At 43.9% G+C, this 18,885-nt stretch overlaps 2 protein-coding genes and 1 non-coding gene across 12 annotated transcripts in view; 1 reads left to right on the plus strand and 2 right to left on the minus strand.

The window, feature by feature from the left end:
* Positions 1–12,165, minus strand: part of LARP4 (La ribonucleoprotein 4) — a 66,591-nt gene extending 54,426 nt beyond the window's left edge. For 7 of the 10 annotated variants that reach the window (XM_060195374.1, XM_060195381.1, XM_016190573.2 and 4 more), the window contains exon 1: positions 5,371–5,545. In XM_060195374.1, the coding sequence (XP_060051357.1) occupies positions 5,371–5,388 (18 nt within the window). In that variant the 5' untranslated portion in view covers positions 5,389–5,545. Of the gene's footprint in view, positions 1–5,370; positions 5,546–9,595; positions 9,936–12,069 lie in introns of those variants that run through there. The other 3 variants (XM_060195379.1, XM_060195377.1, XM_060195378.1) reach the window with 2 other exon arrangements.
* On the minus strand, positions 3,416–3,577 carry LOC132539553 (U1 spliceosomal RNA). The gene has a single exon (XR_009550909.1). It is a non-coding gene; the product is annotated as a U1 spliceosomal RNA (small nuclear RNA).
* Positions 12,166–12,490: 325 nt separating the features above from the next.
* FAM186A (family with sequence similarity 186 member A) overlaps positions 12,491–18,885 on the plus strand; it is a 49,917-nt gene continuing 43,522 nt past the window's right edge. Inside the window, exon 1 of the mRNA XM_060193533.1 lies at positions 12,491–12,692. Coding sequence (XP_060049516.1) covers positions 12,501–12,692 — 192 coding nt within the window. The 5' untranslated portion in view covers positions 12,491–12,500. The remainder of the gene's footprint in view (positions 12,693–18,885) is intronic.

Raw genomic sequence — 18,885 nt, forward strand, 5'->3', positions numbered from 1 at the left:
GATCCTTACACCATTCCTTAGGCTTTGCGCCATGTGCGCTACTGCCCAACTCCCCCCATTTATCTTTTCTTTTATTTCCGTCATCACCAGGGCTTCACAATTCCAAATGGACTTTTTCTGAGAGGAAGGTAGGAAGACAGAAATTGAGGGGGTAGGGAGAGGCAGACACCGCAGCACTGTTTTACTACTTGTGAAGATTTCCTCCTGTAGGTAGGTACTGGTGGACTTGAATCCAGGCCCTTGCACATGGTAACATTGTATTCAACAGAGTGTGCTACTGCCACCTTCCAGCCCCTCCAAGCTGACTTTTCGGGACAGAATCAGGAAGAAAACACAGCACCAAAGGTCCCTCCAGTGCAGTGGGAGCCGGTGTGAACCTGGGTTGCTCCCTCAGCAAAGTGCACAGTCCAAGTGAGCTAATTTGTCAGCCAACAAGTTTCTTAAAATTTCTTAATTTCCACAAGGACCGGCATAAGGATCCCGGTTCGAACCCCGGCTCCCCACCTGCAGTGGAGTCGCTTCACGGGCGGTGAAGCAGGTCTGCAGGTGTCTATCTTTCGCTCCTCCTCTCTGTCTTCCCCTCCTCTCTCCATTTCTCTCTGTCCTATCCGACAACGACAACAACAATAATAACTACAACAATAAAACAACAAGGGCAACAAAAAGGGAATAAATAAATAAAATAAAAATATTTTTAAAAAAAAATTCTTAATTTCAGGGGCCGGTGTGTAGCACAGCAGGTTAAGTACACATGGTGTGAAAGTCAAGGACCCGCATAAGGATCCCGGATTGAGCCCCTGGCTCCCCACCTGCAGGGGAGTCGCTTCACAAGCGGTGAAGCAGGTCTGCAGGTGTGTTTCTCTCCCTAGCTCTGTCTTCCCCTCCTTTCTCTATTTCTTTCTGTCCTATCTGGAAACAACAACAATAATAATAACCACAACAGTGATAAAAACCAGGGCAATGTGGTCCAGGAAGTGGCGCAGTGGATAGATTCTCAACCATGAGTTCCTGAGTTCAACCCCGGCAGCACATGTACCAGAGTGATGTCTGCTTCTTTCTCTCCTCCTGTCTTTCTCATGAATAAATGAATTATTTAAAGGGGGGGGGGCAAAAAAAAGGAAAATACATATTTTAAAATTTCTTCATTTCTTTCCTTTTTTCAAAAAATATATATTTAATATTGGATAGTGGCAGCCAGAAATTGAGAGGGGAGAAGGACATATAGAGGGAGAGACACAGAAAGACACCTTCAGCCTTGCTTCACCACTTGTGAAGCTTTCCCCCTGCAGGTGGGGACTGGGCAATTGAATCTAGCCCCAAAATTTCTGAGCCTCATTTCAAAATTGGAGATGACGATGCTTAACGATAAACATGTATAATGTAAATGATTAAGATTCTGAACACACGTCTAGAAAACTTATGGATCCCAGATCAGAAAAATTCCTTCTTTTTTAAATATTTATTTACTTATTTATTTCCTTTTGTTGCTCTTGTCCTATTGCTGTAGTTCTTCATGTCCTCGTTGTTGGGTAGGACACAGAGAAATGGAAAGAGGAGGGGAAGAGAGAGAGGGGGAGAGAAAGACAGACACCTGCAGACCTGCTTCACTGCTTGTGAAGCGACTCCCCTGCAGGTGGGGAGCGGGGGTCTTGAACGGGGTCTTGATCCTTACGCGGGTCCTTGTGCTTTGCACCACCTGCGCTCAACCCGCTGCGCGGTCCGCCCAACTCGCATGAAGAAGGTTCTTAATCTCTTGTGCCACAGATCTCTTTATAAATTCAAATACTCTATGGATCTCTTCTCAGAATGTCTTAAGTTCATGAACTATTTTATACTTTAGCTCATAAGATAAACTGTAGCTACAAAAATATCCCTAAGTTTCTAATTAGTATGTGTAGTTCTTTACCGAGCAAAAACTGTATTTTGAGGCATCTGCAAAGATTGTAACAGGATATAGGAATATTTCTCTCCTTGCATTCACTGAAACTTAAAGAATGTTCCAGGGTTGGTACCACAGCACAGTGGTACTGCATAGGACTTGAATATGAGAGTCCCAAGGTTTGGGCCTCACACCACCAACAGTCAGTACTGATAAGGGTAAGGGGTGAAAAATCCAATTCTTTAAAGAATAATAATAATTGGGGGTCGGGCAGTTGCGAAGAGGTTAAGTGCACATGACACAAAGCGCAAAGGTGGAAGGATCTCGGTTCCAGCCCCCAGCTCCCCACCTGTAGGGGGGTCGCTTCACCAGTGGTGAAGCAGGTCTGCAGGTGTCCCCCCCCACCCCCGCTTCCTTTCTCCATTTCTCTCTGTCCTATCAAACAGTATCAATAACAACAACTACAACAATAAAAAGGCAATAAATAAATATTTTTTAAAATCTAATAACCACAACGATAAGAAAAAAAAAAAAAAAGCAACAGGAGGGGGGAAAAAAAGCCTCCAGGAGCAGTGGACTCGTGGTGCAGGCACAGAGCCCCAGCAATAACCCTGGAGGGAAAAAAAATCCTTCTTTATTGAAGAGTTAGTGATATAACGACCATCCCCTGACATACATACATGGTGTGAGAAATTAAACTGAGAACCTCACACAGAGGCTGGCTACGTGCACACATTGCAGTATGCAGGGACCTGGGTTCAAACCCCTGGTCCCCACCTGCAGGGGAGCTTCATAAGTGGTGAAGCAGGGTGACTCTCTACCTCCTCCCCCTCTCAACTTTTATTTCTAGCCAATAAAAGAACCTCACACATACAAGTCCTTTGCTCAATGAATCCCCACAGGACACAAATGTTCAATTCTAAATTTCAACTAGCAGGGAAGTAAGCTGGAACATTTTTTTCTCTTTAACCAAATCCAACTCTTTCACACTAAGGGGTCCAGACTAAGGACCTGTTACTGGGAGGAAGTACCTAAGTATTTGGAGCCAACTGTGTTCTGAAAAGTCAGACTTCAGACTTTAGTCCCCACATTATTTACACCAGAAATGACCTTAGACATCAAACTTCTGAGCTTTGGTTCCCTCATTCAGAGTAATTCCTGCACCATAATATTGTAAGGATCAACTATTAGCTAACAAAGCACCACCTGACTGGTGAATTTTTTAAACTAGTTTTAATAGCATGTCAGTCCCAAATATTTAATGATATTAACTTTGTTTTCTCTTTAAAAACTTTGCGGCGGTAATGCAGCAGGTTAACCGCACACGCGCACGCACCGCAAAGCACAAGGATCGGCATAAGGGACCCGGTTCGTGCCCCCGGCTCTCCACCGGCAGGGGAGTCACTTCACAGGCCTCTGCAGGTGTCTTTCTCTCACCCTCTTTGTCTTCCCCAATTCTCTCTGTCCTATCTAACAACGACGAAATCAATAACACCAACAATAACTACAACAACAATAAAAAAAAAAAGGGCAACAAAAGGGAAAATAATAAAAATAAAAAAACTTTTTTGCCCCCACTACCACAAATTATGTAGCTGAATTTCCCACATTTGGGGATATCATAGGGTCAACACTTCTAGAATGCAATGGATAAACCTCACTCTGGGAAGATCAAAACTTCCCCTACCAGGTAAGTATGGCATTGTTAATTTTCAATTAAAAAAAAATTCACTCTAATAAAAAGTTTATATAGTGATTCACAAAGAAAATGACAAATGGAAATATTAACTTTATGTAGTTTATTTAATGAGTCGCAAGTTGGCATGAAGAATGACCTACATCTAACCCCAGTCCCACTACATTTTACTAAGTCACTTCTTTCTCCACACCAGTTTTCTTATATGTAAAACGCTGCTTGAGAAACAGGAGGGGATCAGGCTTAAAACTCAGCAAATGAAGCTACTAGTAAAAGATCACATCTTAACAAAGTCAACGGGACCACTTTGGAACTCAAAAATCTATTCTGGAATTTACACTGACATAAGTAAAAAGAAAAAAAGAAAGACCTCGTTCTTTGTCACCAAAAACAAAAAAAACTTAAAATCAATAATCCGATCATGACTTCCTCGTAATAGTCAACCGGTACTTATCATCAATATTGGACATTTTCTAACGATAGCTTTTATGTATTTGTTTTGAGTTTAAAGGTCCCTGCTGTATCTGCTACTTTTTTGTTGTTAATCGGGAGGAGGGGTGACTTAAAAGCGCGCATTCATTCCCTTGACGCCGAAATACTACGGGATTAAGCTTCCTCTCTCCCTCCCTCCCTCCGATAAAAACCAGACGGGCCCCTGGTTCCTTCATCTAAAAGGTTCTTTTCTGAGCACAGCTAACCGGTGCCAAGTTGCCAAGTTGCAGCTTTGCTGGTTTGACGTTTTCACAATGCGAGAACAATATGATCTGGAATCCACTCAAAGCATTACCCAAGCCGTCAGCTGATGCTCACTGCACGCGAGAGGGAGAGGGAGAGAGAGGGAGAGAGAGAGGGAGAGAGATGGGGGGGGAGGGATGGGGGGGCCCGAAGCCCTGTCGGTGTGGGGCAGGTGATCCACAACCTTCACCGCCAAAAAGCAGCCGGCAGCGGCGGGCGTTCCAGCTACTTTCACTGTTCAAACAACGACCAACCCCACACCCCCAGGGAAGGAAAGGAGGAAAAAAAAAAAAGAGAGAGAGAGAAACAACAACAAACGGCTTTTCCTCGTACTCAAGTCTCAAGTCTCTCTCATTCTCGGGATTTTCCCCGCAAAGGGATTTTTATCGGTTTAGAAGGAAAAAAAAAAAAAAAAAAGCAGCCCGCCACCGCGGAGCCGGCGCCTGAGGAACTTTTTGCGAAAGGTCAAAGCGGTGCCTTTCACGGCGGCCGAAGCTCCCCGGCTCCCCGGCTGTGGGCGAGCTCGCCCCCGCGGGAGGCTGCGGGAGGCCGCGGGCCCGGCGCCGGGGGCGGGGGCTGCCCCGGGGAAGCCCTCAACTTGCGGCTCCCACATGTTGCTGGCCTGGTCCCAGAGGCCCCGCGAGGCCCGGGCGCCCCCGCCGCCCGCCCGCGTCCACCTCATCTCCCTTTCCTCCCACAGACTCCGCCCCCGACCCGACCCGACCCGGCCCGGCCCGGCCCGGCCCGGCCCGGCCCGGCCCGCCGCCGTCAGGATGTCCATACGGGACGGCGGCCGTCGCCTCCGATGCTCCCGCCGCGGCGGCCCGGCCTGCCCCCCCCCGCCCCCGGGTCTCCCGCCGCCCGCACCCCACACGCCGCCCCCCCGAGTGTGAGGGGAGCGCCGGGCCTGCACCGCCCAGGTGCTGTGTCAGCCTCGCTGCCGGCTCCGCGGCGTGGACGGCCTGGAAAGTCACATGGCGGGGGGACCCGCGGGCGCCTCCATACTCCGCGCTCCCCTCACAGCCCGGCGCGATTACCCGAAAGCCGCTCACTCACTCACCTCCACGAAGAGCAACATGTCGTCCGTCGCTCGGCTCAATCGTTCTCGCCGCCGAGACTCCAACTGGCCGACCAGGCCCGAGCCCCAATCGTTAAGGCTGAGGACACACTCGGCCGGCCCCTCCACTCAGCAGCGGACCCGGCTCCTCCCCCCGCCGTCAGCCGCCGCGACCCGACTCGCCCAGTCCCACCTCCCCAGCTCCAGCTACTGCTTCCGGGGTTAGAGAACAATCGCTTCCGGAAGAAGAGTGCCCTCCACCCTCTGCGAGTCCAACTTTTATAGTCTGTCTTCCAGCCGCAGTGTGGGACGTACCACCCTCGGCCCGGGGGCAGGCGGAGCCGCCTGGGGAAGACTCCATTCTGCGCCCCGCGGGAGGGGAAGGGCGAGTGCCAGAGTGTAGGCGACGCCTTTTCTCCCGGTAGTTAGCGCCGCGCACAGTTTTTATAGCTCGAAAACTTAATCTGATTACAATAAGAAGCTGATTTTGTACCAAGTGTATGGGATAAAACCTAGCCCGTTCGAAAGGACTCGCCGAAAATTAAATAATAATAATAAGGAAAGAAAAAAAAAAAAAAAAAAGCCGCGGCGCTAGTGGATCTAGCGGGCCGGGGAAGCCGGAGCTGAGCCGAGAGCCTCCTTCGCCACGTGCCCGCCCAGCCAGAGCCCCCGGCGGCCCCTCGGGCATTGAAGGAAGCTTGCACTCCCCGCCTGCCTCTATCTAAAAATAAAATAAAAGCTAGTTAAGTGTATTAATAACAGCTGCTGTGTATTAAATGCATACTAGCCTAGTACTATTTTAAGCAATTCAATGAATCTTAAAACAATCCTATGCGATAAACTCTATTATCCTCATTTTGCAATTGAAAGAATCCTCTGGGAAAACAGACCTGATCATACCTTTAAAGAACTTTAAAGCCACACCTCTACTTAGACGCGCCTTTAAAGAACTATGGCTTTTATCAGGTACCCACATCTCCCCTGAATATAGTACTTTTTTTTCCTCCAAATATTTATTTATCCCCTTTTGTTCCCCTTGCTGTAGTTATTAATGTCGTCGCTGTTGGATAGGGCAGAGAAAAACAGAGAAAGCAGGGGAAGACAGAGAGGGGGAGAGAAAGACCTGCTTCACTGCCTGTGAAGTGACTCCCCTGCAGGTGGGGAGCCGGGGGCTCGAACCAGATTCCTTACAACGGTCCTTGCGCTTTGCTTAACCCACTGCGCTACCGCCCGACTCCCTGAATATAGTACTTCTTAATAACAGTCTGGATAACCTCTTCTTTGATGTTCTGCCATCAATTCAAATTAAATGAAATAAATATATGAAATTTGATATCAGGTCACCCAAATTTCGTACTATATTTAGCAATAACTAATAGGATTTAGACTTCCCTGGTCATGTATGCTATTTTTTTTTTTTTTTTAACCAGAGCACTGTTCAGTTCTGGCTTATGGTAGGGGGCAGGTATTGAACCTGGGACTTTGGAGTCTCAGCATGAGAGTCTCTTTGCATAACCATTATGCTATCTACCCCTGCCCTCAGTTATGCTTCTATATTTTGGGCCTGACACTTGTCTTTTCAAATAATCCTATTTTTCAACCTAGGAGGTAGCACAGTGCTGAGGTCTTGGGTTCTATCCCTACCATATCATATGTTGGATGCTCTAGTTCCCTATATCTAGAAGGAGGAGAGGGAGGGGTGGGATAGGAGGAGGAGAAGGATAGTGTGGGGGGATGGCATATTGATTATGCAAAGAGAATCTCATGCCTGAGGCTCCAAAGTCCCAGGTTCATCCCCCGCTCCCCCCCCCCCCACCATCACCATAAACCAGAGCTGAGCAGTGCTCTGGTTAAATAGAAGAAGGAGGAGGGGAGAGGAAGGGGGAGGAAGTCAATGTAGCACAAGATGTGGCAGAGCAGATGAAGCATCAGACTGTCAAGCATGAAGTCCTGAATTTCTATTCATCTCTCCCTCATTAATAAATACAGTTGTAAAAACAAAGGGGCATGATGGTGGTGCATTTGGCTGAGCTTAAGTTACAATGCACAAGTACCTGGGTTGGAGGCCCAGTCCCCACCTGCAAGGGGTGAAGTAGTGTTACAGGTGTCCCTCTGTCTCTCTCCCTATCACCCCCTTCCCTCGATTTCTGGTTGTCTCTATCCAATAGTTAAATAAGGATTAACCAAAAAAAAAAAAAAAACAAGGGAACATAGCATAATGGTTATGCAAAGAGAGACTCTCATGCCTGAGGCTCCAAAGTCTCAGGTTCAATCCCCTGCACCACCATAAACCAGAGCTAAGCAGTGCTCTGGTCAAAAAAAAAAAAAATTGTGATCCAGGAGGTGGCTCAGTGGCTAAGGAACTAGACTCTCAAGCATGAGGTCCTGAGTTCAATCCCCGGCAGCACATGTACCAGAGTGATGTCTGGTTCTTTCTCTTTCTACTCCTATCTTTCTCATTAATAAATAAATAAAATCTTTAAAAAAAATTAAAGTTGCAGGGGGTGGTGATGGTGGTGGTGGTGGTAGTGCAGTGGGTTAAGCACTCATGGCACAAAGCTCAAGGACCTTCATAAGAATCCCAGCTCAGGGAGCCGGGAGGTAGCGCAGCGGGTTAAGTGCAAGTTGTGCAAAGCTCAAGGACCGGCTTAAAGATCCCGGTTTGAGCCCCCGGCTCCCCATCGGCAAGGGAGTCGCTTCACAAGCAGTGAAGCAGGTCTGTAGGTGTCTGTCTATCTTTCTCTCCCCCTCTATCTCGTCCCTTCTTCTCTCCTTTTCTCTCTGCCCTATACAATGACGACGACATTAATAACTACAACAATAAAACAAGGGCAACAAAAGGGAATACATAAATAAATTTTTTTTTTAAATCCCAGTTCGAACCCCCCCACCCCTGGTCCCCACCTGAAGGGGGGGAGTTGCTTCGCAAGCAGTGAAGCAGGTCTCCAGGCGTCTTTCTCTCTGTCTTCCCTTCCTCTCTCAATGTCTCTGTTCTATCCAGCAACAACAACAGCAATAACAACAATAATAAAAACAGCAACGATAAAAAAACAAGTGGAGGGGGCAGGTGGTGGCGCACCTGGTTACGTGCTCACATTACAGTGCACAAGGATCCAGGTTCAAGCCCCTGGTCCCCACATGCAGGGGGAATCTTCACAAGTGGTGAAGTAGAGCTGCAGGTGTCTCTCCGACTTTCTGATTATCTCCCCCTCCCCTCTCAATTTCTCTCTGTCTCTATCCAATAATAAGTAAATAAAAAAAAAAAGTGGAACAAAAGGGAAAAAAATGGCCTCCAGGATCTGTGGATTCATTGAGCCCCAGCGATAACCCTGGAGGAAAAAAAAAAAAAAAAAACAAAGTTGCACCAAAACAAAGAACTTCAGGGAAAAAGAGGAAGAAAAAGAGGGAGGAGATGGAGAGAACCTTGAAGTCCTGTTGCATGGCGCACATAAAGAGAAATTGTATCCATGTGTTAACAACTGTACTGTAAACTATTAATCCCCCTCCTAAAAATAAGATAAAATAAAAAGAAGAAACTCTAACTTAAAAAAAAGTTAAATAAACCTGTCTTAATTTTTTTCCTAGAGTCTTTTTCCATTCCCATTTTTCTATTATTTTTTACTTATTTACTGAGATTTTTTATATTTATTTATTTATTCCCTTTTGTTGCCCATTGTTTTATTGTTGTTGTAGTTATTATTGTTGTTGTTATTGATGTCATCCTTGTTGGATAGGACAGAGAGAAATGGAGAGAGGAGGGGAAGACAGAGAGGGGGAGAGAAAGACACTGCATACCTGCTTCACAGCCTGTGAAGCGACTCCCCTCCAGGTGGGGAGCCAGGGGCTTGAACTCCGGTCCTTGCACTTCGCGCCACTTGTGCTTAACCTGCTGTGCTACCGCCCAACTCCCTATTTTAATCTTTTGATTAATTTATTTTAGTGGTCACCATGGCTTCACCACTCTGACTTTTTCAGATGGAGAGAGATAAGAACAGAGGGAGAGAAAAAGATATCACAGCACTAAAGCTTCCGTGTGTGTGTGTGTGTGTGTGTGTGTGTGTGTGTGTGCCTGTGCATGTGTGTGTATGTGTTGCAGGGCAAGTCAAACCTGTGTCATGAATATGACAAAGGAAATGCACTATCCAGGTGAGCTGTCTTGCTAACCCCAATTATCCTACTCTTCAACAAGTCTCCTGCTTTTCACCAGAAATACAAACTCAGCACTCACCTCCAAAGCCATTGCTCAAGGTGTCTTCCCTGTCTGGAACGCCTTCATTTGTCAATCAACCTTCTCTCTCCATAAAGTTTGCCCAAAGACTCTGCCCTCCACAGATCTCTTCTTCATGTCCCTTGTTAGCACTCAATTCTTATAGTCTATCTTAAATTTCTTTTCTTTTCCTTTTTTTTTTCTTTTCTTCACAGTTAACCTCTCATATAGTATTCACAGTCTAGTGTAATGGTAGCCACATAGTAATGTCTCAAGAAATGCTTGTCCACTTGATAGGGAAGGAGAGATGTTAACTGTTGCTTTATAAAATCTTCATTTCCTGTTGCTGATGAGCTCCATGCTGCATAGGAGAGATGAGAGAGAGATCACAGTAGTGCTGACTTATGTTTACTTAACAGCATATAGTCTGCTTTGTGGCTGGCTGATGAGATAAGCAATGTGAAAATTGGACTGGTTACTTAAGGATACCACAATTTAATACTTGTAACAAAGGTCTCAAACACATTAGCAGTGTTAAGTAATGGATATTTTAGAAATGCCAAGTAATGATGGGTATTTTAGTCAAATCTCACATTAACTTTAAAATTTTTATAGTGGGAGTCGGGCTGTAACTCAACGGGTTAAGCACAGGTGGCACAAAGCACAAGGACCAGGGTAAGGATCCCTGGCTTGAACCCCTGGCTCCCCACCTGCAGGGAAGTTGCTTCACAAGCGGTGAAGCAGGTCTGCAGGTGTCTATCTTTCTCTCCCCCCTCTGTCTTCCCCTCCTCTCTCCACTTCTCTCTGTCCTATTCAACAATGACGACAACAATAATAACTATAACAATAAAACAACAAGGGCAACAAAAGGGAATAAATAAATATTTTTTTAAAATTTTATAGTTCTTTTAGAAAAATGTTATGAACTGGTTCAATAAATAGGCCAAATTTAATAGGGAGTAATTGTTTATGATGGGGGGAGTTTAAGAATAAAAAAAATATTCTAGGGCTTAGAAAAGTTTCTAGGAAAAGACAACTCTGAAATTATAATAGATATCAAAATTTTAGTCAGTGTTTGTGAGGAGCTGAGGACAAATATGCCAAATGTTAGAAAAATAAAACTAGGGAGTCGGGTGGTAGTGCAGTGGGTTAAGTGCAGGTGGTGCAAAGCACAAGGACCGGTGAAAGAATCCCAGTTCCAGTCCCCACCTGCATGGGAGTCACCTCACAAGGGGTGAAGCAGGTCTGCAGGTGTCTGTCTTTCTCTCCCCCTCTCTGTCTTCCCTTCCTCTCTCCATTTCTCTCTGTCCTATCCAAGACGAACGACATCAATAGCAACAACAATAATAACTACAACAATAAAACAACAAGGGCAACAAAAGGGAATAAATAAATATTTTCAAAAACATTTTTAAAAGATATTAAAAGAAAAGAAAAAGAAAACTAAAGTCCAGCATCTGGTTTTGAGAAATTCACCAAGTGTAGCAGATACATTTGTATGAAGCAAGTACTATATAGCAAAGCTTACAAGGTGATCTGGAAAAGTAACAAGATCATACAGGAAAAGGAATAAAATATGTTCAATTTCCTTTCTGTACAGTGATTGATATTTTTTAAAAAGGCAACTACCTTGTGATTTCCCACTGTTCTTTCCTGAAGAACTGAAAGATTGTTCACAAGTTCACAGTAAGGACTAAGTTTAACAGTAAGGACTGAATATAGTAAACTCATAGAGAGAAATTGTTATACATCGACAATTTATACAAAATCTAAAGCCTAAAAATAACATTTAGGTTATGAATACATATGTGCAGTTAAGCTATCTAAACATAGACTAATCATAAATATGTCAAATTCATGGTTGCTGATACTCTGAGGAGGGACAGAGGGAAGGGAAGGAATCTAGGGGGTACCAAAAGGAGCCTTCAACTTTATCTCTAATACTTTCTTTTATTTGGAAATATCTGAAACAAATATTTTTTTAAAAAAAAGGTTAATATTTGTTCAACCAAGGTTATGGGCACATGGCCACTTAGTATATTACTTTCTACCCTTTCTCATATTTTTTAAAATTAGACTATTAAAAACCCACAGCCAACAAAATCACCCTGTCCTAATTGTTCCAGTCTCCGAAACCCTCTTGACTCTTGTGCAGTCAAAGGAGCTGCCCAAAGTGTTTGTCTTTCAGCCAACTACAGAATTTCAAAACCTTCTTCACTTCTGGTTCCTTTTAAAAAATAGTAACTAATGATAGTAACTAATTACTATTAGATAACTAATAGTAATTAATGATAAAGATAGGAGGAGCGGGAAATAAAAAAAAAAAATAGTAACTAGACAGTGGGAAGAGTATGATCTTCTCCCAAACAATCTCTTCCAAGTTACTACATGTCTACAAGTTAGGGTCAGCTAGAAAGCAGTAGCACAATTATTCTACTAAAGACTTAAAACATTCTTATGCAAAACCTCAGGAAGAAGAAAGAACCAGGAATTACATTTCACATACTGGATCTTGAATTCTAACGCCTAGATTTCAAGCTCATTTAAACAGGGCTATATCTTCTATTTCTCTTCGCGTTCCCGTGATCTAGCCTTTCCTACCCTCCCACCCCCCTTCACCCTCTACAATCACAGCTTATAGAATGTCTACTTCTCTGCATGCAGTAAGCACTCTCAGGTGTTTGAGTCGATGATAATGTCACAATGGATCTGTTCTGACATCACCCAGACTAGAACACGGTAGTTTAACTGATTAGTAACAGAGTTAACCTCAACCTCTGGAAGCAGGAAAGGCATCTTCTAGCTTCCTTGAGGATTTTCTTAGTGTTCCTCTATATTCTGTAAGGAGAAGGAGAGGGGGAGGGAGAGGAAGAGGGAGGAGCAGAAGGAGGAGTAGGAGAAGGGCCACTTACTTAACTTCGCAAAAATGTTTGCCAAAAAGAAAAGTGAATCAGAAAATAATTCTGAATCAGTAAAAGACGTGACAGACTTCACCAACGTGTCAAAAATGTCCAGAAAAGTCCCTTCTAGATCAGTGACCCCTAGGCTTGAGAACCCATATGCAATACAAGAAGTCATCCACAGGATTGAGGCAGCACAGCACTTCAGAGCTGCAGAGGTAAGTGGTGAATTATCAGTTTGCAAATGGCACCTCTCATAACTTTTTTTCTTTTTTTAAAATATTTATTTATTTTCCCTTTTGTTGCCCTTATTTTTTTAATATTTATTCCCTTTTTTTAAAAAAAATTTATTATCTTTATTTATTAGATAGAGACAACCAGAAATCGAGAGGGGAGGGTTCGATAGAGAGGAAGAGAGACAGAGACACCTGCAGCCCTGCTTCACCACTCGTGAAGCTTTCCCCCTGCAGGTGGGGACCGGGGACTTGAACCTGGGTCCTTGCGCATTGTAACGTGCACTCAACCAGGTGCGCTACCACCTGGTCCCTTATTTATTCCCTTTTGTTGCCCTTGTCGTTGTAGTTATTATTGTTGTTGTTGTTGATGTCATTGTTGGATAGGACAGAGAGAAACGGAGAGAAGAGAAGACAGAGGGGGAGAGAAAGACAGACACCTGCAGACCTGCTTCACTGCTTGTGAAGCGACTCCCCTGCAGGAGCTAGGGGCCCTAACTGGGATCTTTACTCCAGTCCTTGCACTTTGCCCCAAGTGCACTTAGCTACCACCTGACTCCCTCCTGTAACTTTTTATGACCAGCTGTGTTTTTTGGAACTCACTTTATTTTTAGGATATAAAAATATGATTTTTATATCATAAATTTTTATGATATAAAATATGTTTGTGGATTTTTTTATTTTTAGGATAATTTCACTTAATTCAGTGAAAGCTCTGATTTTGTGTTTTCTTTTGTGATGCTTGCAAGATTTCATCATTCACGGCCTAACTTTTTCATTCAGCTAGAGAAAGAGAGAGAGAGAATGGAAGAAAGAAAGAAAGAAAGAAAGAAAGAAAGAAAGAAAGGAAGAGAGAGTGGTCGGCAGATGGTGCAGTGGATAAAGCACTGGATTCTCAAGCATGAGGTGCCCAGTTCAATCTCTGGCAGAACATGTACCAGAGTTATGTCTGGTCCTTTCTCTCTCTCCTATCTCATAAATAAATAAAATCTTAAAAAAAGAAAGAGAGAAAGACACCACAGCTTGGAAGAGCACATAACAGAAAAGGCTTGTTCCCAGGTGAGCACGCCAACACAATGTATAATTGACACTTTCTTCCTACCATGGTTATATCTGGGAATTGGTGCTTGCAGACTCCACTGCTCCTGGCAGCCTTTTTTAATTCATTCATTAATTAATTACCTTTCATCAAAGAAATAAAAAAGTTGTCACTCTGGTACATGGAATTCCAGGGCTTGAATTCAAGCCTTTTAAAATTAATTAATTAATTAATTAATTACCTTTCACCAAAGGTGAAAGAGAGATAGAAGGATAGAGAAAGAGAGAGCAGTGAAGACACCTGTAGCACTGCTTAAGTTTCTCCTCTGCAGGTGGGGGCCAAGGTTTTGAACCCAGGTCCCTGAACATGTCACCCCCTGCAGAGGGGGAGACATGAGGGCTCAAACTCGAGTCTAAGTACATGATTAGTGTATACTCTACCAGGTGAACTATCTCCTGGCTTCTGGTGTTGTCAGTTTAATTTTAGCCATTCTACATGGCATATGATAGCATCTCATTCTGTTCTTAGATTGTATTTTCATTCTGACAAATGATTTTAAGCAAATTCCATGAGTTTATGTGGACTCAGTATGTTTTCTTTGGCAACTAAAATAATTTGCCCATACTTGAAACACTGATCTATAGTCTTATTATTCAGTTTTGCATGCTCTTAAGTATTCTGCTTTTATTTTTAAAATATAATGTAATATAGGAGGCGAGGTTAAGAGAACATAGTATGAAGCGTAAGGACCCAGTTCGAGCCCCAGGTTCCCCACCTGGGGGGGAGGGGGGGAGTGTGTCATTTCACTAGAGGTGAAGCAGGTCTACAGGTATCTATCCTTTTCTCCCCTATTTCCCTCTTCCCTTCTCAATTTCTCTCTATCCTAGCCAATAAAATGGGAAAAATGGCCTCCAGGAGCAGTGGATTCATAGTGCTGGCACCGAGCCCCAGCAATAACCCTGGAAGCAAATAATAGTAATAAAGGTATATGTTAGTTTTACCAGAGCACTGCTCATCTCTGGCTTATGATGGTATAAGGAATTGAACCTGGACCTCGGAACCTCAGACATGAAAGTTTTTTGCCTAACTGTAAGTGCTATCTCCCTGACTCTTAAGTCTTCTGAATAGAACTCATTTATCCAAGGGGAACAAAAGGGGCCTCCAGGAGCAGTGGATTCCTAGCGAAGGCACAAGCCCCAGTGATAACCCTGGAGGCAAAAAACAAAAACTCTCATTTGTCATATAGGTGATTTATAGAGACTTTATGAAACAATTTATTTGTTTTTTTAATATTTTATTTATTTATTTATTAATGAGAAATATAGGAGGAGAGAGAGAAAGAACCAGACATCACTCTGGTACATGTGCTGCCGGGGATTGAACTCAGGACCTCATGCCTGACAGTCTAGTGCGTTAGCCACTGCACCACGTCCCAGACAACACAATTTGTTTATTTGTTAATGAGACAAGAGAAATAAAAAAGTTGTCACTCTGGTACATGGAATTCCAGGGCTTGAATTCAAGACCCCATATTTGAGAGTTCAGTGCTTTATCCACTGCACCACATCCTGGGCTCCTATTTGCAAAAAATTTTTAATTTTCCTATTCTATGACTTGTATTTCCTTATCTTTCAAAGAAGAAAATTCCTGGGCTGTTTTGCCATGTGTGGACCCAGGTTTGAGGCTAGCCCCCACTGTACTGAAGGAAGCAGTGCAATATCCAAGGGAGCTGTTTCAGTGGCTTTCTTGAGCCCTTGTTTGGCAGTGTTTAATGTATAGTTCTTTATTTAATATGTATATATTGCCTCCAGGGTTATCTCTGGGGCTTGGTACCTGCACTACAAATCCACAGCTCCTAGAAAATAGGGTAGAACAGAGAGAAATTGAGAGAGGAGGGGAAGAGAAAGAGAAGCAGACCTGCTTAACTGCTTCTTAAGTGGACTCCTTGCGGGGGTGGGGGGGGTAGGGCGCTCGAACCCTGATCCTTGCTGCCTCCCGGCCCCCTAGTTCTTCATTTATTAATGTAATTTATTTATTTTTAAAGATATTTATCTACTAATTAATGAGGATAGGAAGAGAGAGAGAGAGAAAGAACCAGACATCATTGTGGTACATGTGCTGCCGGGGATTGAACTCAGGACCTCATGCCTGACAGTCTAGTGCGTTAGCCACTGCACCACGTCCCAGACAACACAATTTGTTTATTTGTTAATGAGACAAGAGAAATAAAAAAGTTGTCACTCTGGTACATGGATTGAACTCTGCCTGGGATTGAACTCTGGACCTCATGCTTGAGAGTCCAATGCTTCATCTACTGCGCCACCTCCTGAACCACGTTCTTCATTTTTTTCTTTATTTTTTATTTTTCTTTATTTATTTATATCATTTTTAATTTTTTTTAGCCAGAGCACTGCTCAACTCTGGCTTATGGTGGTGCAGGGGATTAAACCTGGGACTTCGGAGCCTCAGGCATGAGAGTTTCTTTGTATGACCATTATGCTATCTACCCCCCACCCCATTCTTCTTTTTTTTTTTTTAATTTAGTTTTTGTCTCCAGTTGCTGGGGCTTGATGCCGGCACTAAGAATCCACCGCATTTGGCTGCTACTTTATTTTATTTGATTGGACAGAAAGAAATTGGGGGGGGGGAGATAGGGAGAAAGACAACTGAAGACCTGTTTCACTGCTTGTGAAAGGTTCCCCTTGCAGGTGGGAAGTGGAGGCTAGAACCGGGGTCTTTGAGCATATTGGAGGCTAGAACCCGGGAGTTTGTGTGTATTCTTGCCCGTAGCACTATATGTGCTTAACTGGGTGCACCACTACCCGACCCTATGCTTAATGTATAGTTCTTGTATAAGCTTTGGCAGAGATACTTAGTATTTTAATAGTACTAGAAATAGTATTTCATTAGCATAATGGTTATGCAAACAACTGTCATGCCTGAGGCTCCAAAGTCCCAGGTTCCATCCCCTGCACCACCATAAGCCAGAGCTGAACAGTGCTCTGGTAAAAATAATGATAATAATAATTTTTTTTTAATAATAATTTTTTAAAGTTAACATTTAAAATATAACAACAGCAACAACAACAATGGAAAAAAGATGGCCGCCATGAGCAGTGTAGAGCCCCATCAATAACCCTGAAGGCAAAAAATAATAATAAAGAAAGAAATAGTATTTCATTTCTTTTATTTTTTATATTTTTATTTATTTATTCCCTTTTTGTTGTCTTTGTTGTTTTATTGTTGTAGTTATTGTTGTTGTCATTGATGTCTTTGTTATTGGATAGGGCAGAGAGAAATGGAGGGGGGGAGAGAAAGACACCTGCAGTGAAGCGACTCCCCTGCAGCTGGGGAGCCAGGGGCTCAAACCAGTATCATTGCGCGGGTTCTTCCTCTTTGCACCATGTGGGCTTAACTCCCTGCGGTACCGCCTGACCCCCTCATTTTCCTTTTTAAATAAATGCCCGTCACAGGCACCTTTCCTAGATGATCATTTTCACTCTACATTGTGTTCAACTAAGATATAGAAATACAGCTGATAGGGGGCCGAGCGGTGGAGCACTGGGTTAAGTGCACTTGGAGTGAAAAGGAAGGACTGGAGCAAGGATCCAGGCAGGCTGGAGCCCCCGGCTCCCCACCTGCGGGGGTGTGGGGGGAGGTCGCTTCACAGGCAGGTCTTTTACTTCCCCTCTCTGTCTCCTCTCCTCTCTTGATTTCTCTCTGTCCTTTCCAACAACAAGAACAACAACAATAGTGTAAAAAAGATTACCGTCGGGAGCAGTGGATTCGTGGTGCAGGCACCGAGAGCCAGCGATAACCATGAGGCAAAATACAATAATAATAATAAGAAGAAGAAGAAGATAGAAATATAGCTTATTTTTGTATATTGGTTTTATATACTGAACCCAGTTAGTACTCACAGATTTTTCTCCATATACCCTGTATTTTTTTTTTTTTACAGATACAGTCCTATCGTGTGCTGCTGGAGGCAGTTTTATTTATTTTTTATCTCCAGGGTTATTGCTGGGGCTCAGTGCCTGCACCATGAATCCACTGCTCCTGGAGGCCATTTTCCCCCCTTTGTTGCCCTTGTTTTTTTAGCCTTGTTGTGGTTATTATTGTTGTTGTTGATGTTGTTCGTTGTTGGATAGGACAGAGAGAAATGGAGAGAGGAGGGGAAGACAGAAAGGGGGAGAGAAAGACACCTGCAGATCTGCCTCACCGCTTGTGAAGTGACTCCCCTGTAGTTGGGGAGCCGGGGGCTCGAAACCGAATCCTTAAGCCAGTCCTTGAGCTTTGCGCCACGTGTGCCCATCTCGCTGCGCTACCGCCCGACCCCGGCAGTTTTTTTTCCTTTTATAACTGTGCATTTACACTTTATTGTTCTTTTATTTTAATTTATTTATTTTTTTGCCTCCAGGGTTTTCACTGGGGCTCGGTGCCTGTGCTATGAATCCACTGTTCCCGGAGGCTATTTTTTCCCTTTTATTGCCCTTGTTTATGGTTGTTGTTGTTGTTGTTGGATAGTACAGAGAGAAATCAAGAGAGAGGGGAAGACAAAGAGGGGGAGAGAAAGACACCTGCAGACCTGCTTCACTGCCTGTGAAGCGACTCCCCTGCAGGTGGGGAGCCAGACCGGGGTCCTTATGCTGGTCCCTGCGCTTTGAGCCATGTGCGCTTAGCCCGCTGCGCCACCGCCCAGCCCTCTCTTCATTCTTTTTAAAAAATATTTTATTTATTTATTAGATAGAGACAGAGAGAAATTGAGAGTGGACGGGGACATAGAGAGGGAAGGAGATAAGACAACTGCAGCCCTACTTTACTACTGGTGAAGTTTTCTCCCCTGCAAGTAGCGACCAGGGGCTTGACCTGGGTCCTCGTGCACTGTAATGTGAGCACTTAACCAGGTGTGCCACCACCTGGCCCCTACATTTCATTCTTACTAAGTAGGACCTCCAGTATACAGTTGAATAAAAGCAATGAAACATTCTTGCTTTGTGATTAATGTTAAAGGAAAGCATTTATCCCTTTACCACTAAATACGACAGTAGTGTAACGTTTTGCTGTATTGTTTCTCAACAAAAATTGGGAAAATCCCCTTTTCCCGGTTTATGGATTTTTAAATCAGGAATAGATCAT

The sequence above is a fragment of the Erinaceus europaeus genome, chromosome 7, assembly GCF_950295315.1.
Source record: "Erinaceus europaeus chromosome 7, mEriEur2.1, whole genome shotgun sequence".
NCBI classification, from domain to species: domain Eukaryota; kingdom Metazoa; phylum Chordata; class Mammalia; order Eulipotyphla; family Erinaceidae; genus Erinaceus; species Erinaceus europaeus.